At 41.1% G+C, this 24,320-nt stretch overlaps 2 protein-coding genes across 5 annotated transcripts; one reads left to right on the top strand and one right to left on the bottom strand.

Annotated features, from left to right (window-relative positions):
• On the bottom strand, positions 1 to 5,770 carry si:ch73-109d9.2 (uncharacterized protein LOC565042 homolog). 3 transcript variants are annotated; one of them, XM_046046399.1, is made up of 5 exons: positions 5,599 to 5,770; positions 3,192 to 3,392; positions 2,035 to 2,153; positions 1,654 to 1,759; positions 1 to 1,418 (listed from the first exon to the last, which is right to left on the bottom strand). In XM_046046399.1, exons 2-5 carry the CDS (start codon positions 3,385 to 3,387, stop codon positions 247 to 249), a joined length of 1,593 nt encoding a protein of 530 aa, XP_045902355.1. In that variant the 5' UTR covers positions 3,388 to 3,392; positions 5,599 to 5,770; the 3' UTR covers positions 1 to 246. The 3 variants fall into 3 exon arrangements, with proteins under 3 accessions (XP_045902355.1, XP_045902356.1, XP_045902354.1); XM_046046400.1 differs by lacking the exon at positions 5,599 to 5,770 and adding an exon at positions 4,184 to 4,574; XM_046046398.1 differs by lacking the exon at positions 5,599 to 5,770 and having other exon boundaries at positions 3,192 to 4,151.
• LOC123969221 (mucin-5AC) lies at positions 4,032 to 21,104 on the top strand. 2 transcript variants are annotated; one of them, XM_046046395.1, is made up of 6 exons: positions 4,032 to 4,636; positions 12,464 to 12,636; positions 12,745 to 12,811; positions 14,142 to 14,224; positions 14,419 to 17,144; positions 17,515 to 21,104. In XM_046046395.1, exons 4-6 carry the CDS (start codon positions 14,218 to 14,220, stop codon positions 19,678 to 19,680), a joined length of 4,899 nt encoding a protein of 1,632 aa, XP_045902351.1. In that variant the 5' UTR covers positions 4,032 to 4,636; positions 12,464 to 12,636; positions 12,745 to 12,811; positions 14,142 to 14,217; the 3' UTR covers positions 19,681 to 21,104. The 2 variants fall into 2 exon arrangements, with proteins under 2 accessions (XP_045902351.1, XP_045902350.1); XM_046046394.1 differs by lacking the exon at positions 14,142 to 14,224.
• The last annotated feature ends 3,216 nt before the right edge of the window (positions 21,105 to 24,320 follow it).

The raw sequence follows: 24,320 nt of genomic DNA, 5'->3' as shown, positions 1-24,320 counted from the left end.
TGGGCAACAAACAAGATGTATTTTATCAAACACAAGAAATGGGTATGTTTTCTTTTTCATACCAACAAAAACATTTTAATTAAAACCCAAGGACTTGGAATTGAAAAGAAGAAATAAAAACAGGACTTTGTGTTTTTTTAAAAAAAAACAGCCATGGTTCTTATATAAAAGCATTCATTTTTAAATCTCTTAGTACATCAAACAAGCTTAAATTCTCTTATTCGCTCTCCCAAAATGTCCCTAGTTTTATAGATCTGTCATGTGTTTGCGTTGATGCGATTTCAGATGATCCAGGCGTTTGAAGCTGAGGCCACAGACAGCGCAGCAGTATGGGCGTTCCCCTGTGTGGGTCCGCTGGTGAACCTTCAGTATGTCTGCCCGTGTGAAGCTCTTATCACACATTGTGCACTGGTGAGGTTTTTCCTGTGTGTGAATTCTCCGGTGCAACTTCAGATTCCAGAGACGGCTGAACTTGTTCCCGCATACAGTGCAGCAATAAGGTTTGTCACCTGTTTGTCCACACTTGTGGGACTTCAGGTCAGAGAACGACGGGAAACTTTTACCACAATGGCTGCAGAGGTGGAGCCCTTGCCCAGAGTGAATCCTCTGGTGGACTTTGAGGTTACAGGCTTGAGTGAAAGTCTTTCCGCACTGGTTGCAGGAGTATTGTGGCACTTGACCTGTGCCTTTGTGTGTCTGCTTGTGGACCTTTAGTGAGGCGGAATCAGGGAAGGATATGGAGCACTGGTTACAGGTGTGTCTCCTCCCTCCTCTCCCTCCTGCCGGATGCTGCAACCGCTCTCCCAGGTTTAAGGTATCACTGTATGCATGTGAGGGTCCATACATATCCCCTGTGCTGTCTAAAGATGGGTCAGTGCGAATGCCCTGGGTCCGGAGGCTCAACCTGCCGCTTAATTCACCAGACATTTGTTCGGGGTACAAGACACTCTGGTCCTGTAGATACCCTTCTTCATTGATCAATAAACAGCTGAACTCTCCACTTACGTCGATGTTAGTCCTTGAGGGAGAGCCTTCAGGTGAACCAAGCGCACCGCTTCTATTCCGTGCGACGCCTGCTTGGTAAGTTTGATGCTCGGTTTCTTCCGGTGCTTCCACGTCCCCCTCATAGTGTCCCATGTAACTCAGATCCTCACCCAGGTGGGATGGTGATCCTTGTAAACCATCCAAGTTACCCATGTCTATCATACTGCCGTCTCCATAGCCAGTCTTGTCAAAGCCACCCAAGTCTTCCATACCATACCTGCTCTGGAAAGGGGGTTCAGATGGGTCACCTGAGTGACCACCATGGCCTGATTGTGGCCTCTGGTCAAAGCCAGCTTCCCAGTTCACGTGACACTTTGGGATCTTCTGGTCACCGTAACGTTTACTGGGCCCCGGCACACCTGATGCCTCCGTTTCTGACCAATGAGAGGAGAAATATGGTTACAGGAACTACAATGACACGTTTAGCAAATGGACCGTGAGAACAATTACTTTGAAGCCACTGTTGAGAATGTGAATCATCTGGTTTATCATTTTCTGATAAACCTAGTAGAAATGACTGTATATGTAACTGACAATTAAGCTATTAATATGCTTAAAACCCCCTTTAAAAATTTGTTTCTCTGAATCTGCGTATATGAAGACACTGACCCTCTACATTGACTCCCCATCTCTCTTGGGACTCATTAGTTTCCGTGATCCGAAAAGCTTCCTCCTTGAGCAGTCTATCCAGCTTTTCACCCTGAACACCTGGAGACTGGCAGACATGTAGAAAGACACCATTGATACTGGAAGTTTAGCTCTACTCACCTCAAGAGAAACAATAAGATTAGCATTAGTTCAACAGGCAGGTCTCCTTTAATGCAAAAGCACTGAGAATTTACACAAAATAGAGAATACTGAAAAAATATTACTAAGTTTACTCGACACTCTACTTACAAGTCCAATGAAATTGCCATTGACTGTGCTCACGTTTTAAACATTTAAATGTAATATATTGAAGCTCAAATAGTGTAATCAACTGTCATCTACCTGTGGTGCCTTCATGGCACTGTGGGTCTCCTCTGCTTCATGCCTAGGTGTCTCTCCATCAGTGCACAGGGAGCTATTTATCTCTTCTTGTAGCACACACTCTTGTTTAAGACTTTTCTCTGTAGCAGAAGATAGGGAAAAACTGGAGCATGTGCTAGTATTTCCATTTGCATTTGAAAGATTTAGAAAGGCTGAGGTGGGTCATACTCCATCTAAGTAATCAATATTTTAATAATAACTACAGACATGACTATGGGTTATGTGAAAGAGGACGCGTGTAGTGGTGAACCCACACAGAATTATCTGCAGCTCCCCTCAGCTCTACAAAGGTTCACAAATCATTTTCAGCCACAACAGGCAGCTGAAGTCAACGAAAAGCTAAAAAAACCCACTGTACACTACCTGCCCAGCACCAAACAGCGGACAAAGTTAGTGACTAACTGGTGCACTTATGGGAGCATTTAGCAGCTCAAGAGACAGACGTTTCCCTCAGGAGTCCCAAGAAGGTTAAAGTCAAGGGCCACTGGACTTGGTTGAAGATACCAGAAGACGTTTCGTCCCTCATCCAAAGGACTTCTTCAGTTCTGACAGACTTACAGTTACCCTACTACAGTTCTAACCCTAACCCTAACCCTACAGACCAAACACAGAGCTAAAAGGAGAGAAACATTGAACTACTCACCAGGTGGACAGTAACACAAGTCCAAATCACTTTTGAAGATGATAATATGTCAGTGTTTGTGTGCCAGCCTTTTAGTGCTGGGCAGGTAATATACAGTTGCTGCTGCTGAAAGTTAATGAGAGCGGATAGAGTGAACAAAACAGTGACACTGAACGAGGTAAAATGCTCTGTAGAGCTAAGGAGACCTGAAGAGTTGGGTGGTAAATATCTGAGAGTTTGTCAGTACAAGCAACCTTCACATTAAGTGTACTAATTTGATTCATTGTTAATTTATAAATATTGACTGGGGTAGCTTTAAAGCTTTTGCAGAGGACCACTGTTGACTTCATCTAATGTGAATTAATTTCCTACAATGGTTTTCCCCCAAGTTATGTAATCAATTAAATTTGGTTGTGTAATTCATAAAAAAAGCAAGTGTACATATAGTCACCTATATAACGCTATTGATACAACATTAGACAGCAGGCAGACTCACCTGTCACTCTGGGTTCTTCCTCACCGCACCCAACGACTCTTCCGCAGTCAATACATCTCCCCCTCCTGTCACCGTCTTTTTCTTTACGTCGACTCTCCGACCACTTCAGTCGCCTCTTCAGCGACTCGACCTGGTCCCTGCACCGTGTCACCTCTTCCAAAAAGCTGTCCTCCACCAGCCGGGTGATCTCGTACATTGCAGCTTTGAAGACCGTTTCCATTACACCAGAGAGTTGGGACTGAAACGTTACTATGGTCTCGGCCATTATACCAACAGTGTGTGCTAACTAAGGGCAGTATTTTATTTTCAGCAAACTGAAGAGGCAACTTTCGGCTGGCACTTCAAAGACTGTAGCGGAGTGGCATTTGTCGGGCAAAGCTAACGTCGGTTTCTTTAAACTGGACGTGCCAGTTTCTTAAACTCGGTTTAACTCAGTGGAGGTAAACTTAAACATGTTGTAGATATGTATTTGTTGGTCCATATTTACCGTTTGGTTACTTCCATCACACCAAACCTAGTGTTTAACAAACTGAAGAGTCGCTTGTAATGTCAACATTAGCTAGCTATTTTGCTGCGCTAGTTTTTTTCAGGGTTAACGTGACAGATTCCCACCACTATGAGATAAGTAATTGTCGGAAACAAGCAATTACCATATGTAATCTGGTTATAATTTAGCTTTACTGCAAGGTTGATTTGGTAGTAAAATTAATTCAATTGCTTTGCTGTAACCTAACGTTACTTTGTTTCCAGTTGAGCTATTGCATTTCCTCCTGATTCCGTAAACAACCGCACTTCCGAGTGATTGAAAATACAGGTCCTGTGTTGGGACAATCTTAATCGTTTCAGCGCGTGGACGTCGGTAACAGAATGACGCTTCTTGGTCAAAAATACTCCATAGTGTATTTGTGGTCATTTTCCACTCAAGTTCCAGTTTATTGTCTCCTTACAAATTGAATATTCAAAAGACACAGTTTGGGATTTTAGTGGCTCACCGGATGTTTGCTCAACTCCCTCCTTCAGTCGATGTGCGTCACACAAAGCCGAGGCCGCGTCTGTCCATGGGAAGGAGCCATGTTGAGGCAGCTCCTGATACCATGTTTTTAATCAATTTACAATAAGTGTATGGTAAGAATTTTGATTCACATCGAAACTTGGACGGACTATAACCATTGACAAAATGTCGGCGGACGATTTCCAGTCGAAGTATGCCTCTGTCATGGAGAGCATGCTCAGGAGTGCTGTCGCAGAGACCACGAAACTTTTCGAAACTATGGTCGACGAGCTGAAGGCAGAAATATCCAAAATGAAGGAGGAGAACGAGGACCTCAAAACAAGATGCAGCCAATTTGAGGGTTCGAGGAGCCAACAGACTTTTAACACAGAAAGTGAGGCTCTTCCAGGGCGCAGCCTGGGCTCAGAGAAACGTGACACCGCTGTTCAATGTGGTGAGTTGTGATGCCTCGTACCCACCATTAGCTTAGTAACGTTAATCCTAAACAATATAATTGCCTGATGATTCAGTGTGTTGTTTTAGCCAAAACTGAGTGTAGTTGTGTTATACGGGATACCCGTGGCAGTTCCTGTGTATTGTTGTGAGTCTGTGGTCAGTAGCTTTAGCATAGCCTAGCTTAGTCTACAGCATGGGAGAGCAATTGGGAGGGAAACCATACTATGCTATCTCAGCTAACGGTGTGGTTAGTAACACTGTGTTACAACAACTATTTCAGGAAGTGGCATTATGATTTTATATAGTACTACTGTTGACAAAGAGAATTCAAATACAAGATCCCTTCACATTATACATGCTTTTACCATTTTGACTTCTCAATTTAACTGTATGCCTTAGATTCAATACTGTAATTTCAGATCTATTTGGCTTCAACACTGGGTGAAGCTACATGCTGTTGAATTGAAACAGGTGACAATGAAAATGTTTTATTTTCATGATATAAAAAATCTCATAATGAAAGAAACATTTAAGAAATGCTATGTGATATTGGGGCTGGATCATGCAGTGTAGTCTGATAAGTATTGCCATTGCAATTTAAATTTGTAGTTACTTTCAATACAGTACAGACCAGGCCTGTATTGGTGTATTGACCTAGTGGGTATGTATTGATCTGTATTTCTCACATTTAACACAGCTAGCTGGCCATCTTGAGTTGCATAGACTGAATAAAAGAAGTGGACATTGCCACGTCACCCATTGGTTTATCGACTACTGTTTGAAGCCTTGAGTTTGGCATTTTGGCTATCGTCATCTTGTTTTCTTTGGAACCAGACGTGGCCGTATTTAACTAGCCAGCTTGGTTATCAAGGTGCATTGGTAATTTACGGTAACTGATATTAACTGGGATGCTAATTTTGGCTAATGGAAAAAAACAGTTGTAAAACAAAATGTACTTACCGGGGGAAAAAATGGACAGCCTTCTCCTTTATGAGCTTTTTCAACGGTGCTGGTTAAATGTATACAGTGCAGTGGATACGAGTAGCCTCTATCATGAATGACAGGTCTCCATGATAGCAACTTGGCAATCACCAGATATGCCGTTTTTCCATTACCAGTACCAGCTCGCCTCAACTCTACTCAGTTTTGGCCCACCCTCCTCCGTTTTCCATTGCAGATAGTACCCAGAGATAGTACCCCTCAATGTAGCTGGTCGTCATAGCAACTAGGGCTGGGCGATATGGCCAAAAGTCAAATCCCAGTACTGTTAGGCAGAATTCCGGTATAAAATATACATCGGTATTTTCTGCTTAGAGGGAAGGGGAGGGGACTGTTATAGCGGACTTGTTTTTACTGTTTTTTTAGTAGCTTAGCTTGTTTCTTATTTCACTGTTTTAATTATACTTCATTCTCAATCTTAAGCATCACTCACTTATTGAATTCGCCTCCTTCAGTTCTCTTCACACTCACAGACCTAACGTACCTCTGCTGCAAACACATCAGCGTTCCCCACTTCTTCTGCCGTTTTTCCATTACCAGAACCAGCTCAACTTGCCTCGACTCGGTTTGGCCGTCCTCAGGTTTCCATTGCAGAGAGTACCCCTCAATGTAGCTGGTCGTCATAGTGCCGCCGCACACAACTGTCGCGACGCACATACAGCTGAGATTTAAGTTAAAACGTTTCAACTAGGGCTGTCAAACGATGAATTTTTTCTTAATTCGCAATTAAGCACTGAATTTCAGTAGTTAATCGCGATTAATCGCATGTTTTATTTTTATTATAATATATCTTAACTGTTTTAAGTCTGTATTAACAATTAATGCATTCAGTTAATGGAGTCACCCCCTGCTGGCCGTTTGAAAGAATGCAGGTTTAAGGCACTTCCACATTGTTTTGACATTTTAGACCCAGAGGATCCTGCTTGGTTGCAGTACTTCTGTTAATTGCGACAGGAATGCATATATTGTAAGGGTCTTGTTAAGCTACAAAAATTGGTATATGACATGTTGTCTGGACCACGTTGGAAATCAAAAGTCTTTATAGCTGCACTGCACAGAGGTGTATAATACTCAGACAGGAATTTACCACTCTCGAACATTATCACAGTTGGGCTGCTCGATTATACGAAAATCGTAATTATTTTAATTTATTTATTATATTAATTTATTAGGTATACCTTGTTAGTACCTGGTTAAACCCCCTTCAGAATTGCCTTAATTCTTTGTGGCGTACTTTCAACAAGGTGTTGGTCCATATTGACATGATAGCATCACGCGGTTGCTGCAGATTTGTCTGCTGACCATCCATCTCCCAAATCACAACATCCCAAAGGTGCTGTGTTGGATTGAGATCTGGTGGCTGTGGAGGCCATCGGAGTACAGTGAAACTCATTGTTATGTTCAAGAAACCAGTTTGAGATAGGGTTGGGCGTTGTCTACAAAATTTCCATCGGACTATGTCTACACTGAAATATCGGGATGGACGACGGCATCGGGGGAGCGCACATGCGTGCAGAGGGGATACCGGTCGTCTCATGTGCATGTATTCTTTCGCTTCACTCGGTTAAAAACTTGGTAGCCTAGGACGTTACAAGCACGGACCAGGTAAAGCGGCAGTGAACACACAGTGTGCAGATGTTGGTTTCGGTTGTTTGATTTGTCATTAACAAGCCCATAAGTGGCTCACCTGCTGCTGTGATAATGGATCACGGGTGACTTTATAAAACGTAGGCTACTGCTGATACAGAAAGTGGAGTACACAGGCGAGGGGGAGACAGAGAGTGGCGGGGCAAGCCGGTGTGTTTACCTGTGGTGTTTTTTATAATCCCCTGCTCAGCCATCGACCATCTGTCAGCGTGTCGTCTATTGGCCCAACCCTAGTTTGAGATGATTTGAGCTTTGTGACGTGGTGTATTAACCTGCTGGAAGTAGCCATCGTAAGATGGGTACACTGGGAATGGACATGGTCAGTGACAATACTAGGCTGTCGCGTTTAAACAATGCCCGATTAATACTAACGGGCCCAAAGTGTAGACAAAAAATTTACAGCCGACTCCTAGGGCTGGACGATCCGCAGCCCATGTCTCCCAGCAGCTCTGCCTCAACTCTCTGTGATTTACAGAGTTTGCTGATGAACAAATGGCTTTACTTGTTGCTACACTGAACAAAATTCTAAATGCAACACTTTTGTTTTTGACCCCATTTATCATGAGCTGAACTCAAAGAACTAAGACTTTCTGTGTACACAAAAGGCCTATTTCTCTCAAATATTGTTCACTTTTCCTTGGCTGAGATAATCCATCCACCTCACAGGTGTGGCATATCAGATTCAGATTCACTTTATTAGCCATTTGCAGTATAAAACCACATTGGAAAAGAATATGCAAGAAGCCCAAAGTGCAATGTCACCACATAATAAGAAATAACATAAAACAGACAATCAAATGCCACATAAAACTCAGTAGTAAAACACTATACAATAAAATCCATACATAAGATATAAAGTGCCTAATTTAAAGTACTTTGTTTAAAGTGATCACAGCTTGGGGAAAGAAACTGTTGAAATGGCGATCAGTAGAACATTTGACAGAGCGATACCTTCTCCCTGAGGGAAGCATCTCAAAGAAGGCCCCTGCAGGATGGCCTAAAGCATCATTAGCAAGTTTTAAAGCTCGATTCAAAAGTCTCTAGCTTTATATGTAACCTCCAGGATCCGCAAAGTACAGCCAATGATCCTGCTGGCTGAGCGAACCACTTTGTTCAAAGCCTTCTTCTCTTTCAAGGTGAGATTACCAAACCACACAGTAATACAACTAGTTAGGACCCTCTCAATTACACAATAGTAAAAGTTCAAAAGAATCTTTAGTAATTTGAGTGAACTCTCGAAGCCTACGTAAAAAGAAGAGGTGCTGTCTCGCTTTCTTAGCAATATTAGTCGTAGTAGAGCTCCAGTTCAAATCATGCGAAAGAGTCACACCCAAAAATTTACATTTCTCAGTAATCTGCACATCGGAATCATGGATAGTAATAGGCACTTGATTCCTATTGTGACAAAAATCAACAAGTTCACACGTTTTTTAATTGTTCAAAAGCAAGATATTTTCCTTGCTCCATTCAACAACATTCTCCACCTCCTCGCGATAATGAGATTCATCGTTTGAACTAATCAGCCCAATGATAGTTGTGTCATCGGCATATTTGATTATCACATTATTAGCAACGGATGGTTCAAGGTCATGTGTATACAATGTGAACAGTAGGGGGCTCAAGATACACCCCTGCGGTGAACCAGTGCCAACATACAACTCATCTGAAATACAACCATTGATTTTGACCCTTTGTGGTCGACATCAAGATGCTGATCAGACAGCATGGGCATTGCACAGGTGTGCCTTAGGCTGGCCACAATAAAAGGCCACTCGCAAATGTGCCACTGACGTAAGGGTCTGTTTTACTTCTACTGCACATGCGCGGAAGAGGTGACGCATGCGTAGTAGAAATATAACCGGTTGGAAAAATAGCTTTTTAAACCTTATTTTGGGACCAAGTCATCCAACTTTTTCAGCATTTTTTATCAGATTTTACTGCTGATTCTAGTCATGTAGTTTTTATGTCCTGGTGACCAGTGAAAGTGCAGTTCTGGCGCTCTCCCCATTCATTCAGTTAGGAGCCTGGTCTTGTTAGTCCAAAATAGCTGCCTGGAGGCGTTGCCAAGATGGTTGCCGAGTGGCATGACTTGCATATAAGGACTTTGATTCAGCTCATGATGAATGGGGGCAAAAACAAAAGTGGTGTTTATAATTTTATTCCGTGCAATTAATGTTAGTGGTCATAGCTGGCTGAGGCCGGACTGGGAGCTCGGCCAAGATCAATCTCCCAGTGAACGCAGCATGAACGGGGCCGAAAACAGCCTCAAAGACCAACAGGGATGACGGTACAGATTTTCTTGGTGGACAGACAGCTTTGCTTTTTGCTAAACCGCTAGCTGTATCTGTAGCTAGTTAGCCCCAGTGTGCAATCACTGGGAGCTGGAATCAGTCCGCACACAGTCCGCATGACTGGGTGGGAGCGGTCACATTCAGCGTTATAGGCTAAGTTACTGTATAAGCCAATCAATATCTGCAACAAGTTCCGCCCTGTCTTTGTGTTTTTAAAAATGCAGCAGCAAATAGCACTCTCTGTTTACTGGGAAAATCAAATAAAACAATTATATTAAGATATTTAAAATGTTACAAGGAGAAAATAAATCAGTTCTTTATTGTATGAATTAATCATTACAATGTCAGCAATAATAGCAGACCCAAGTGCAGCACTAAGAGAGGGAGGAGACTTGAATAATAACTATTTGTTAAGGGTGCTCCGATCGATCAGTCACCAATCGTAATCAGCCGATAATGGCTTTAACTACTTTGATCGGTGGTCGCTAAAAAGGCCTATAAGAAAAGCCAATCAGATGATGCAATACTCGACAGACAAATTTTCAACGGCAGCTAGAATGTTTCACGACACGGTCTGAGCTAGCTAGCAGAGTCCTTCTCAGACAAGAAGGGATTAATGCGCCCACTTAATCATTTACATTTAGAGTTGAGCAGCAATCAGACAAGTGGAGCAACATGCGTGAGCGATCATGTGAAACTGTTGCGGCTGTGCTCATCTCAAACACACGCCACCCGCAACCGGAGTATAATAGACACTCAGCGCATCAGGCAGAGACAGACTGATCCTTCAGTGTGAGTTTCCGTATGCAAAGAGCGGCGCCACTCACAGAGCCTCACTGCCTCTCTCTCGCTCTGTTTTCATTACAAAACGCCTCCCATCCAGATTAAAACGGTGAATCAGAAGATGTTTGTTTGAAAACACTGCTGACCCGGTGGACAAAACAGATAAACGATAACACACACTCACATTTTTTTGTCTGTTTTATGTTAGGTCTTTTATGTTTTTTATGTGGTGACATTGCACTTTATGCTTCTTGCATATTCTTTTCCAATGTGGTTTTATACTGCAAATGGCTAATAAAGTGAATCTGAATTTGGCTTTGTGAGTCGGTCTTATCAGTCATACAAAGCAAAAACACGATACTACTTACAGAGTTTTAGTTTTGTTATTTTATTATATATATACTGTGTATAACACTTAACAGTTAGCCTACTATGCATGTCGCTGCATTTACTTTGCGACAACTCCCAGTCTGTTTTCCGCTGCCGTCTCTCTGTACTCCCGTGTTACTTTCAGTAACAGTTCAACGCCGTTGTCGGTCAATGCAAAAAAAAATGCCCAGTGTGGTACTTCGTCTGTATTACTTTCTTCTTTCGCTAAATCGTCTGCTACTGCGGAGTAGACCATCTGCTTCATGTTTACACTGGCACGCGCATGCCCAGTAAAGGCTACCCCTAAACGGCCACTAGATGAGTGTTTTAAAACCGTAGCAGTGGATGTAGCCTCACATTACCCCACTCCTCTCTCTACTCCTCTCATGTCAACCCTCCCGTTTCCCCCAAGATTCTCCCCATATTTTTCCGTTCTCACACGGTATCCTCCCGTTAAATGTTTCCCTGTAAATCTCCCATATTTTAAACCTTTTACAAAATCAAATAAAAACCTTCTGGCCGTATTTAAAGTGTTTGCTACTGTCTCCTTTGGTAAAGTCGGCAGCAGTATGTAAAAGATGTAGACTGTGCTTCGTGCACAAGGATAAAAAATGAAAACAATCCACTGAAATGATATAAGGCCTATAGCCTAATAATGGTAAACCGTTTGAAATTATAATGAATATAGTAGCCTAAGTAATAGCAATATATACTAACAGTATAATATGGAATTTAAATTGTACTTTTATTTATTTAAATTTTCCTTATTTTCATAAGGGAATCGTGATGCCTGTGCTTCTTTATCTCCTAAATATTTTGGCTACAGCCTTTTTTGTTGCAGTTTTTATGGTTGTAGTAAATTTATAAAGATGCTGTTTGTTCTGTTTTTGTAGTTTATTCCACAGTAAAGCTATATTTAAGTTATAAGATGTTCACAGTAACCAGGCAAAGGCTGCTATGGTTTAAGTCTCTGAGACAGATTGAGCTGAATTTGTTGCCCATGTTTCCTGGCAATAAAATAAACAGTTGGCATTTCATGATACTTTATCATATGTTAACTTTAACACTTAATACATTGTTTTAGGACCAATTAAATAAATATACAGTATACTGTATAATGCTACACGATAAATAAAAGGCTCCAAATAGACCCAGTGATCGGTATCGGCCGATACTGCTTTCAGCAATCTGTGATCGGCCCAAAAGATCCTGATCGGCGCACCGCTATTATTTGTAGAGCACTTATCAGAGTACAAAGTGCTTTCACAGAAGATAAAGAACAATTAAAATCAACAATTGGGTCAGATGCGCTGTAACTACATTTTAATCGCAGTTTTCATGATTAGCTAATCGTGTTCTTTGAAATCGCAGTTTCGCTTTGAAAATGATTAATGGTTTAGCCCTGGTGGTGGTAAGAAGAAATACTTTTTTTTTGTTTGTTTTTCAGTTGAATTAAATTTAAAGTTCATATAAAGCCACTGTTAGACATTTTCTTTTCAGTAAATTGACAGTTAAATAAATTCATTATGCTGCCAAAGTCCAATGACTATCATATTAAATAATCGTTATCTCAATATTAACAAAAATAATTGTAATTGTGATTTTTGCCATAATCAAGCAGCCTGAAGTCCAAACAAACAGCATTTGTGGATTCAGCAGTTTAAGTTATACCTTTTTTTTGAAGACCATAGTCTTAAAATGACCAGTTGTCCTGTTTTCTGTGTGTTTGTTTACAGACCTTGTTCCTGTACGCATGATGTTGGTTGAGCAATGTCAACAATTGAGGCACTCATCATTGCAAAACCAAGAGCAACGATGTGGTTATCAGGAGTATGCTTTGCGGGGGCACAACAGTGACACGCATGGAGAAGAAAATTCTCAAATGGCATTTATACTGGTAAAACAGGAGGTGCGTGTATCTTAACAGCAAATACATTTATTTTCCCATTTGAGTCTACTCAAAATTGGACTTTCTGCCACCCCTTTACGTGACTCTTACGATGATTCTTCTCTGCAGTCTGTCTTGAAGGAAGAGGAAGTTGAGTCCGCTGTCGTCTGTGGGCAAGTCTTGAGCGATAAAGCAGGTGAGGAATTAAAAATTAAACTAAAGTTATTTGTCGGGCTGTCCCAAAAAATGTTGTGGTCGATTAGTTGTTGTTAGTTCAATCCATAAGTCAACTAGTCATCGCACATTGTTTACACTGGGTTATATTACAGATAAAAACCGTAATAGTGAGCCTTTAAAATATATATTTTACAATGGGCGTGATGCAAGCCGCCCATTTACGACAATGCTAACATCAAAAGTGGTTAGGATTCTAAATGTGTCGAAACAACCAGCAAGGAGACTGAACATTTGAATTTATTTCAATTTATTTTCAACACAGTACACGTGTCATTCAAAACACGGGAAAAGATAACTTCCATCTTCACAAGAACAAATCTTCACGGAGTTATCAACATGATGGATGATGTTAGGGCTGGACAATATGGACAAAAATGTTATGATAAAAAGTTTCATATCTTTCGATATCGATAATTATCACGATAAGTATCAAATTGTTATTTCTTTCGAGTTTAAAGGCTGATTTTTGATTCTGAGTGAGTTAGTTGAAGAAACCTGATGGTTAATTGTGGTTTGAACTCTTTATGGGCAACACTTGAGGCCAAACAGTGCATCACTTCACAAAGATGAGGTAGAACATTCAAAACAATTATGATAAAAAAAATTTCAACAAATTTTCACGAGTAAATATTAGTAAAAAACACAAGTAGAAGCTCTTTCCAGTCCTTTTTCCTCAACAAAATAAACCTCTTTCATGCATTCCTGTATGTTTCAAGTGAATAAAATCCAACATTTATTGAATATTGCGTGCTGTCAAATCACACCAAAGACACTCTGAACAGTCGCTGATCACACAAAGCTTAAGTGCGTTGTTCGACAGTCATAATCATCCATGCAAAACACAGTGAGATGTATATAGTTATATGGATTAAACCAAGCCTCGATGCAAATAATTTGAATAAATGATTTTTAGTACACAAGTTACTTGAGGAATCTTTTTTTTTTTGCCCTACTGTCATAGTCAGACGGGCCTCCGTCGGGCATCTTAGACTGTGTTTGGTCCTGATCCGGCCATGCTTACTGAGAGACTGCTGAGACTGTTACAGTTGCCCACACATTCCGGCGCCGCTCTTCAGTAGCATCCCGTACTGCTTACCCCACCCTGGGCATGAAAACCTCCTCCTCCCGATGGTCCAAAGCTCCTGTGCGGGCGGTGTAGACAAACTTAGTCCGGGTACAGTCAGCCAATGGGACCACTAACTTGCTACTTGCGTCTAGTACAGTTGGTACAGTGCCAGTAAGTGAATGCTGTGTTACAAGAAAAAGGTCTGTGTTGCAACAATCCACAGATACTTAAGTCCTGGTGACAAGCTGCAGTTTCCGAATGGAGTTTGACAAAGGGCAGGCTCTGTGACTAACCAACTAATGAAAGGTTGGTTGATTAAGAATCTTTTCAGTGACGAATTGTTTAGTCAACTATTAGGGGGCAGCCCTAATAATTTGTAAGATTATTAAGAATTAAGAAACCCACAACCTTTGTTAAGGATTCCAGCACCATTCTCACCTTTGTTTTCTTTTTTTCTTCTCCTGTTTCCTATGTGATGTCTCTCTCACTGCTGTGCCTAGATTCACCACAGGCCTCTGTTTGTGGGCCCTTGCCTCAAAAAGTTGAAGAGACCGAAGTGGCCCTAAAATCACCTTGTTTGGGAATGGATAGTGGTTTACAAGGAGCCCAGGGCCAATCTTCTGAGCTAGAGCATTCATTAGTCATCTCACTCGCTGCAATTAAAGATGACATTGAAGAAGAGTCTGAAGTCGGTCTGAAGATATCAGAAATTGGGACACAGGGAGAATTCATACCATCTGAAAAACACCCATTAATGGTTGCTCAGTATAAATCAGAGGCTGAACCCCTTGAAAAAGAGCAGCCATTGGTGGTCCCTCAACAATATCAAAGAGAGGACGAAGTAAATGAGAAAAATGATGTTACTCTGCAGCAGTGTGCAGTAGTGGAATCTACAGAGGAACAGTTGGCACAATCCACGCCACTCAACAAAGGAGAAGCCTGGGATAAATTAAAAAATGACGTGGCAGAAGTTGAGGTTAGTTCCCAGCCTGACTTGCCAGTACGACGCAAAAGAGGACGGCCACCAAAGAAAGCAAAACAACAGTCTGTGAAAAAAATCCTTCAGTCACCATCATCTTATATTGCAACAGAGCAAGAAGTGAAAAATCCCCCTACAACAACAGTGGAAGAGATTGAGGTTGGTACACTGAACATCACTTCATCCGAGCCTCCAGAAGCATCCCCAGTTCAGCCTAAAGAAGCTTCATCCATTATCACTTCATCAGTCCGGGAGAAAGCAAACACTGCTGTAAAAGACATAGAGCACAATAAGGTTGATTCCCTGGCGGTTTCGGTAGCATCTTTCAGTAGAAGATGTTCCTCTGAAAAGAAAAAAACATCTAAATCTCCACAACCTTCAACAGAAACAAAAAAAGGGGACCTTCAGGCTCCATCCACTAAAGTTTCCTCTATAGTTGAAACACTAAACACTTCATCAGCTGAGTTCGTTCATCCCAGAGAACGCCGCACCTCTGTAACTCTTCAGGATGCAATGTTATTAGTTGAAGCCATGAATCAGTCAACGGTAGAAAATACATTCTCCGTTCCACAAAGAATGGCAGCACCACCCCAAACCCAGTGTTCTCCAAGTGTGGGTACCTTACAAATTATGAAAGAGGTCCCAGCTAAACAACAAACTCCAGCACCTCCTGTTGAAACTGCTGGAGCTGCAAGCAATCTACCCATAACTGAGCTGTCCACAACACAGTCGACAATAAAGAAACCTAGTGCCGCTCCTCAGACTACAGATGCCACTCCAACCAATGCAGCTCTGGCCCACATCAATGTTGTCCTATCAAAACAGCATATGGTCACTGTATCCAATACTACCACATCTATAATGCCTTCATCAACTTCTGCAACTCAAACAAGTGTGCAATCACAGCTGGGCTCTCCCCTTCCTCTATTAACATCAGTATCGACCAGTCAACTGACTAACACAATGCCTCATAAAATAATTGTCGTGTCAAGATCAGTACCCTCATTAATGCCTCATAAAATTGTAGCACAGCCTCCCGCCCGGCTTCCTGCGGTCTCAACAGCTGTTGCTACACAGAATAGTAGAATACTTTCAGGTTCTAAAGCTGCAGCCGTACCTCTCGGAAAACCCTCCTTTTCCTCTGTTCCTCAGAATACAATATATATTACGACCAGCAAGCCGCTTTCGTCTTCACCGTCGACCAGCACATCAACAAACCCACAGTCTGGGACTCTACCACCCCCAAAAATAACAATTATAATCCCAAGACAGGTGTCAGTTGTGGCACCAACAAACTGTCTATCACAGACGACTGTTCCGACATCAAAGCAGGAGTCAGCCAAATCATCTGCTCCTGTTAAAGTGTCATCGTCGCAGTTGGTCTCTTCATCACAGGAGTTAAGTGTTTCTGTGGATACACAACCCGCTTCAGATGAAGTGGTCACAATATTATCTCAAAGGAAGGTTGATGCATCTGACAACTTGGACTCTCCCAAACAAACTGCCTCTGCTTCTGAAACAATAAATGTCGCTACAGAAACCTGTTCCACTTTAAATGTGTCAGCTGGGCTAGTGCTAACCTCCAAGTCTCCAGCGGTACCACCAACTTTAGAACAATCTGCTGTGGTCAGATTAACCAGGCTCCCATTTCCAATTTCAACTGAAGAATCAGTCTTAGTCTCAAAACTGCATACAAATGGTTCTTCTACAACTCAATCCAATTTGAATGAAGGTACCACACATGCGAAACCATCATCTGTGGTCATATCTACACAACCATCAGAGACACTTGTGTTATCCACTGACATTTGTCCCAGTTTAAAAGAATCTCCAGTTGTTGTTTCTGTAAAAACCTCTCAAATGTCAGAAGAACCAAATGATATTCAAGAGAAGGCATCATTGCCCTCTGAAAACTGCACCACTTTGGAAGAGTCCCCCAACAGCAAGAATGTGCAGCCATCTACATCATCCGAAGTGTCAGCACCAGCTATTAACGTGACTGAGCATTCAGCTATATCTGGTACAGCTGGTGAACCTACTTCTGATTTGGACGAGGAACTGATCAGCACTGCAGTGCAAGATTGTGCGTTACCTAATGACCCAGCAATTGAAGAAAAACAATCTTCTGCCATTATTCATCTAACCTCTGTCACTCCCAAGGACTCAGCTCACCCTCGTTTGCAGATGACTAAAGCACAGTTCCTGGCACAGCTGGCAGTGTCACCTGTTGTACAAGATCCAAAAAAGGTAATTTAGTGGTAAATGTGCCGTGTGGATAAATTTAATATTTGTTTTGCTTACTACACATACAGCCAGCCTGTAGTGGGTACCTTTTAATGAAGAATGTGACTATTGATTAATTGTTTTGTTACTCACCTTTTTGAGGAAGGCACACAGTGGCTAGGTGGTTGACCACATTTTTTGTTATGTTGAATCTTTATGCAAGTTATGTTGAAACTGAGGGAGAGATTCTGAAATGTGTCCAATTTGCAAATTATATAGCTATTCTGAATATTAAATTAATATTCGTTTTTTTTATCATATTTAACTGAAATTACTGCAACAAGTATTGTGATTGCTTTGCAACATTTATTTTTCTTCTTTCCTTGTTTTATAGGCCACCTCTAATGACTCTGTAAGTGCCAGAGGTTCCTGTGCGGAGACCAGCACCAGTGACAAGGAAAGGTTACAAAAAATGTCCAGACTCCGAAGTTACCTCAAACCCCACTTGCAAGCTAGAAGAAGTGAAACAAATCTAGCATCACGTGCAGAAACAAATCCCGGAACTGCAAGCCAAAAGAAACCTAGATTAGAGAATCACAGTACAAATGATAAAAACACAACTAGTGAACCTATTACTGTAAGCCCAGAAATGCCAGGAGCAGTGGAAGATGTTACATCTCTAAAAAGGACAACGAACGACCCCACTTCCATTAGTCCTAGGAGATCAGGATTATGTAAAGATGTGGTTAACCCTAAGAAGACTGTTGGTGAACCAACTTGTGTCAGTTCTAGGAGGTCTAATGCTAATAGTGAATCCACTCCTGAGAGTCCTAGGATTTCTGGTTCAAGTAGAGATGGTATAGGCTCCAAAAATACAAAATCAACTTCTGTGAGTCCTAGGAGGACTGGTACCGATGGTGTAGCCTCCAAAAATAAAAAATCAACTTCTGTGAGTCCTAGGAGGACTGGTACAGATGGTGTAGCCTCCAAAAATAAAAAATCCACTTCTGTGAATCCTAGGAGATCTAGTGCAATTAAAAACTCTGTCAGCCCTAAAATGACCAAAAACACTTCTGTGCATCCTGGGAGGACTAGTTCAACTAGGAATGGCGCTAGCCCCAAAAATACAAAAACTGGTGGTAGCCCTAACAATACTAAAACTACTTCTGTGAGACCTAAGAGGACTAGTTCAAGTACAGATGGTGCAAGTAGAGATGCTGCTAGTCCTGAAAAGACCCAATCTACTTCTGTTAGTCCTAGGACATCTAGTTTCAATAAAAATGGCACAAGCCCTAAAATGTCTACAAATGAATCGACTTCATTCTGCCGTAGGAGTTGTACCTTACCTAAAGATGGTTCTAGCTCAACACAGATTAAAAGAGAACCCAATTCCTTCAGTCCTAGGAGGTTCAGCATTACTACAGATGGTGTTGGTACTAAAAACACTAAGTGTGAAAGTAGTTCCCCAACTGTTAGGTGGCCTAAATTGGCTAAAGATGGTGTCAGTCCTAGAAATACTGGGGAATCCACTCCTGCCAAGAAACCCAGATTAAATCAAGGTGGTACCGGTCTGAGAAAGAATTTGAGAGAGGTGAATGCTAAGAAGTTAGCTAAAGCTGCAAAGGCCAAAAAGATAGCCAAAATAAAAAAATCTAATCAATCGAAATTGCTGAATGGAGCTAAAACAAGCCAGTTAGTAGAGAATCGCGCTAGCTGTGAGGCTGTGAAAAAATGTACGGCTGTGTGGACTCCTCCGCGATTGCCATCCAGTAGAACACCTCCAACAGGAGGAAAGCGGTCATCGCTCTTAACTGTAAAGAAAGAGACAAGATCCCCAAGGTCTCCAAGATCCCGGAATAATACAGTAGTGTACCCCCCCAGTGTTTCTCTCCACCCCATACCTTTGAGAGGACCACCCATTGTATCGCCATTACAGCCTTTATCGGTCATTGGTAGGCGTCTGTTGAAGAACCAGTGCGGGGAGTGCGGCCGCGTCCTCAGCAGCAGTGCTGCCCTGGAAAGCCATGTTAGCCTTCACACAGGTCGCCGACCTTTCTCGTGCAAGCTTTGTGGGAAGCGTTTCTCGGACTCCAAAGGTCTTAAACGGCATGGCCGGGTGCACCGCAATGGTAGGATCCATATCTGCCAGCAGTGCGGGAAGGGCTTTGTCTACAGTTTTGGCCTCACCAAACACCTCCAGATGGTGCATAGCAGGATTAAACCTTTTGTGTGCCAGATCTGTAACAAGGGATTCTTCACAAAACGAGATGTGGAAGCCCACATACGGATCCACACTGGAGAGAAACCATTCCATTGCAACCTCTGTGAAAAGAAATTTGCAAGAAGGGTGGAACTAAATATGCATTTAAGGTGGCACAATGGGGAAAAGAGACACTGGTGCCCATACTGTGGGAAAGGATTTTTAGACTTCAACAACCTGAAAAGGCACAAATATATCCACACAGGGGAGAAACCACATTCCTGCCCTCATTGCCCCAAGAACTTCACACAGTCAGGCCACCTGAAAAAACATGTTAAAAATGTACATAAAGTCCAATGAGAGATGGACATCCAAGATGACACCCTATTCCAGTGAGAATAGTAATGGTTTTAATAATGAGAGAAGGAAAGTCTTGTAATGTGAGAATAATTTTTTTTAATTCAGTGTATCTGTAAAGCTAATGAAGAATTGCAATGCTTTTATGTTATGTTCATTAGGATGATTTCTTTTGTTATTATTTTTTTAAGGAGACTTAAAGGAATGGTTTGACATTTTAGAAAATTTGCTTTTTGCTTTCTTGCTGAAAGTTAGATGAGAAGATCAATATCGGTGTCGTGTCTGAATGTAAAGTATGGAGCTGGAGCAATGAGGCGAGTAGCTTAGTGTAAAGACTGGAAGATGCAGATCCTCTAAAGCTTTGTTTAAATTGTAAAAACATACATTTTTGATTTTAAATTGTACAGATGAAGCAAAAACCTTTTTTTGTTTGTTTTTTAGCTTTCACTCTGGTCCCAGTCTTTATGTTAAGATAAATGGATTGTCTCTGGGCTCCAACTCCGTGTTTAATGCACAGCTATGAGAGTGGTACCAAATTTCTTCAGGGCACTGTGTGCTCTTCACATGGTAAAGAAAAGTGGAGGCATTTTATAATATTGTCAGCAGATATGTATAAATCTCTTGCTGTTTAAATATTGAAACAGTTTTCTACTGTTTCCACAAGACGCAACTGTGAAAAGCAAACATTTGGACAGCTGTTACAGTGTGATTTTGAAAGATACAATAAATGTATGAAAAATTATTGAATTGTAAGTATTAGTGTATTGTTAACTGTAAAAATGTTAATAATTTGAATTAAAACAATTTTGGTTCTTTCATTGCATTGCTTTTCCCTGCTTTTGCAATTGCCACCTCTAAAAAGGAAAGGTGCATTCACATTGGACAGGAAGTAGATTTCTAGCTTTGACTTTAACCATTGGAATGTTTTTGCAGTCTGTTTGATCCCCCAAAAGCCAGTGAATGTAACCTCAAACACACATTTCACTCAAGTTGACAGATTTTCAATTTCCCCACAAAACCCACGTCCATTTATGTCCTTACATTACTTTCCAGTGCTGATAAAATGGCTAAACAAATTAAAGTCTGAGTTAAGCTGACATTTAACCTTGTCTTATTTTGTCATTGTCTCGAATCATGCTGTAGTACAAAACAGTTTTAATGGCTTCATTGTTTTTTGGGGGTTTTTTTTAACGGAAGCTTGTGTCCCATTTTCACAAAGATCTCACTACATTCAACCAAGATGTAGGTGTAATGCTAGGCAATATTGACCCATCCATCCTTACAATTGTAAACATCTTAAGAAATTGTCCATATTTTGAATTTACATTTGACTGCTTTTGAATCATGATGCATAATTTTGATTCAAGATATTTTCTTTGTCCTGTCATTTCAGAAAACAAGCAATAAATGTAGAGTTGTCAAACTCACCCTCTTCAGTCTTTCTTTCTGATGTGTAGATGTTACATGCAAATGTTCATCCATCCATCCATCGTCAACCACTTATCCTGCATACAGGGTTGCGGGCAAATGTTCAATGTTGTCATTTTGTTCACAGCTTTTCCACAGTTTATTGCTAACTAAATCTTGACTATGATACAATTGGAAGCATGTATGCTATTGCTTGGAAATTCTAATTAAAACTGACTAGACTTGCCACACTGATGTTTTTGTTTTAAATCAATGCAGAATAATGCCCTGCAGTTAGTGTTGTCAATAACTTTATTAGCAAAGTTCGAGAAATGCCTTAAGGTAATGTGAGGTGGTGGGAAAATCAGTCAAGTCTTGAAATGAGGTTTCTTTAGTTCTTTTAATTCAGTGTATCTGGAAAGCTAATAGAGAATTGCAATCCTTTTTATGTTATGTTCATTAGGATGATTTATTTTTTTTTAAGGAGACTTAAAGGAATGGTTTGACATTTTAGAAAATTTGCTTTTTGCTTTCTTGCTGAAAGTTAGATGAGAAGATCAAGATCGGTGTCATGTCTGAATGTGAAGTATGGAGCTGGAGCAATGAGGTTAAAAAATGTATCTAATTAATTACAAGTTTTGTAACTTGTTTGTAGTTTTGTAATTAATCGAAATGAATCACATCAATATTTGCTGTGATAAGCATTTAAAATATTCTAATTTAAATAGATTTTGGTTGATGAGTGCATCAATGATAATACTTATTTAGCTAAACATCTTTATTTCCCAGTCAGTTAGAAGGCTAAAATAGTTACAAATACCTCTTGTGCCAACATTTTTTCTTTTAAATTCAAATATTCAATATATCAATATTTACCGTCTCTGTTGCATTTGTCAAACTAACCGAATGGAAAGTAAACTCCTTTGATCGGCGCCGTTGAGCCAATCAGATTACAGCAAAAACGAGGATCAGTCCAAGTTTGGAGGGGCCCCTCAAATCGCTCATATCCCCCCTCAAAATTGAATGTTTTGGTTTGGCCCAGTGTTAAGACCATAGACTGGATATAAAACGTTAATGTGTACATGAGATGTTGTGCTTGTCTGTTTTCCCGGTTTTCCCGACCTTACCCCGCACCCAAATCTGCAGCCAGCAACCTGCGGAGCGCGGCTGATTCCAATCTCTGAATCAGTGGAGAGTGTAAGGGCTGGTAAAGGGAGCTGCTGTGTGTGAGAGTACGGTGGTCTATAACGAAAGAGACCATGTTTCCGGGTGTTTGGAGTCTGCGGCGAGCGTGTGACAGTTGGGAGAGACAGTAACCGGCAGTGGCAACAGTGGGATTCCCTCGTTTAAGTGCAGTGATTGACTGTTTTTTTGTTTGCACTGTGTGCTTCTCATAGACTGTATATGAAAGATGCTTGTGTGCCAGTTAGCTATCACTACTTTTGCGTTTGTGTTTTGTCCGATACCTTAGTTCCCTTTAAAAAGGACCCATGTTGCTCGCTTCCCTTTTTGGGGGTTGTTTTCTGTTGATTGTGCATTTAAACACTTTTTGTTAAATATTGTAAATAAATCCCCCTTTTTTTGTTAACTTACTCCTGTTTCCTGGTTTTCTTCTGCCCTGGAACAAATTATTAATTGTACTTACCTCCTTCCCCTGGGCTTAAATCTGAGCCAGCCTGCTTTATTGCGAACTTGTGAAACAGTCTCTTCATAGTTAATTTTTTCAAGAGGGAGAAAAAAAACTTTAAGCTCTACCAACTGCACTGATCAAACACACTAATAACCTGCATTAATTTATAACTTATTATGTTCTGGTAACTTAAAAAGTTTAACTTAAAAAAGAGAAAGCTGTGTGGGTCGCTGGTGTGTGTGTGTCACATTGTTCATTACGTCGCGGCAGTTGTGTGTGCCGTTGCTATGACGACAAGCTACGTACTATCTGCAATGGAAAACGCAGCAGGGCCGAGTAGAGTTATGGCAGCATTGTTTGGCAAGGCAACATAGATCGTCAGAACACCGGCAACAGTTCAACACTTAGTCCTAAAAGACGATGCAACTCCGACTCTGTTTGGGCCTGGAAATTCACAACCTGTAAGTATGCTTTATTGGTTGTGAATTATATTTCACATAAATACGGCAATGTATGTATATGTATGTAAATGTAACTTCACAGACTGTTCAAGTGCGGAGTTATAAAGTTATATAAGCTATATATAAAGCTATAATGCTAATGTTACACCTGATGTGAAAGCTACTGAGCAAAAGTTCAAATTATTTGGCCAAATTTTATGTAAAATTGAGTTAAAATATGGTGATTTTTGTAGTTGTATATGGTAAGATGTGGAACAATGATGTTGTGGACTTAAACAGCTTTGATTTGGATCACACTACCTTTTTTCTTACGACCCGCCCTTCTCTGCTTCTGATTGGCTAGTAGTCCTTACCTGGGAACTGCGCATGTGCAACTCCCAACAAAGATTTTGTACAAGGCCCATTTATACTCCTGCCTAGGGTCTATGTGCGTAGCTACGCCGTAGGCTACACACGTAGCCATGCATTTATACTTGTGCGTAGGTGTGTCCGTCATTCTGCATTTACACCCCCAAACACTAGTTGGCAGTAGCACTACAGCGTCCACTGTGTTGACTTTTGGCGGCCGAGCACGCAAACTTCCTGTTTAGCGCTCCGCTAACGTGAATGGGGGTAAAACTGTATACGTGCGGCTTTTATAGCCGTTTCAAATGTGATCGACCAAGTGGATCACATTCTGATAGTGAAACGAGTCATTTCGCTCGGGTTGTGACGGTCAAATACAGTGGGTACGGAAAGTATTCAGACCCCTTTAAATTTTTCACTCTTTGTTTCATTGCAGCCATTTTCCAAAAATCAAAAAAGTTCATTTTATTTCTCAGTAATGTACACTCAGCACCCCATCCTGACAGAAAAAAAACAGAAATGTAGAAATTTTTGCAAATTTATTAAAAAAGAAAAACTGAAATATCACATGGTCATAAGTATTCAGACCCTTTGCTCAGTATTTAGTAGAAGCACCCTTTTGATCTAATACAGCCATGAGTCGTTTTGGGAAAGATGCAACAAGTTTTTCACATCTGGATTTGGGTATCCTCTGCCATTCCTCCTTGCAGATCCTCTCCAGTTCTGTCAGGTTGGATGGTAAACGTTGGTGGACAGCCATTTTCAGGTCTCTCCAGAGATGCTCAATTGGGTTTAAGTCA

The sequence above is a fragment of the Micropterus dolomieu genome, linkage group LG04 (genome assembly GCF_021292245.1).
Source record: "Micropterus dolomieu isolate WLL.071019.BEF.003 ecotype Adirondacks linkage group LG04, ASM2129224v1, whole genome shotgun sequence".
Taxonomy (NCBI): Eukaryota; Metazoa; Chordata; class Actinopteri; order Centrarchiformes; family Centrarchidae; genus Micropterus; species Micropterus dolomieu.
The sequence above is the reverse complement of the archived record's forward strand: the minus strand, read 5'-3'. Positions and strand labels throughout refer to the sequence as shown.

What these genes read in the sequence shown, in the direction of transcription:
- LOC123969221 (XM_046046394.1), top strand. Translation starts at nt 4,369, where the DNA reads ATGTCGGCGGACGATTTCCAGTCGAAGTATGCCTCTGTCATGGAGAGC. An exon ending in TTATACTGGTAAAACAGGAG is followed by an intron (nt 12,637 to 12,744) that starts GTGCGTGTATCT and finishes TCTTCTCTGCAG; the next exon opens with TCTGTCTTGAAGGAAGAGGA. An exon ending in TTGTACAAGATCCAAAAAAG is followed by an intron (nt 17,145 to 17,514) that starts GTAATTTAGTGG and finishes CTTGTTTTATAG; the next exon opens with GCCACCTCTAATGACTCTGT.
- si:ch73-109d9.2 (XM_046046398.1), bottom strand. Translation starts at nt 3,456, where the DNA reads ATGGCCGAGACCATAGTAACGTTTCAGTCCCAACTCTCTGGTGTAATG. An exon ending in GGAAGAACCCAGAGTGACAG is followed by an intron (nt 2,154 to 3,191) that starts GTGAGTCTGCCT and finishes CTTCTGCTACAG; the next exon opens with AGAAAAGTCTTAAACAAGAG. An exon ending in ATGGGGAGTCAATGTAGAGG is followed by an intron (nt 1,419 to 1,653) that starts GTCAGTGTCTTC and finishes CTCATTGGTCAG; the next exon opens with AAACGGAGGCATCAGGTGTG.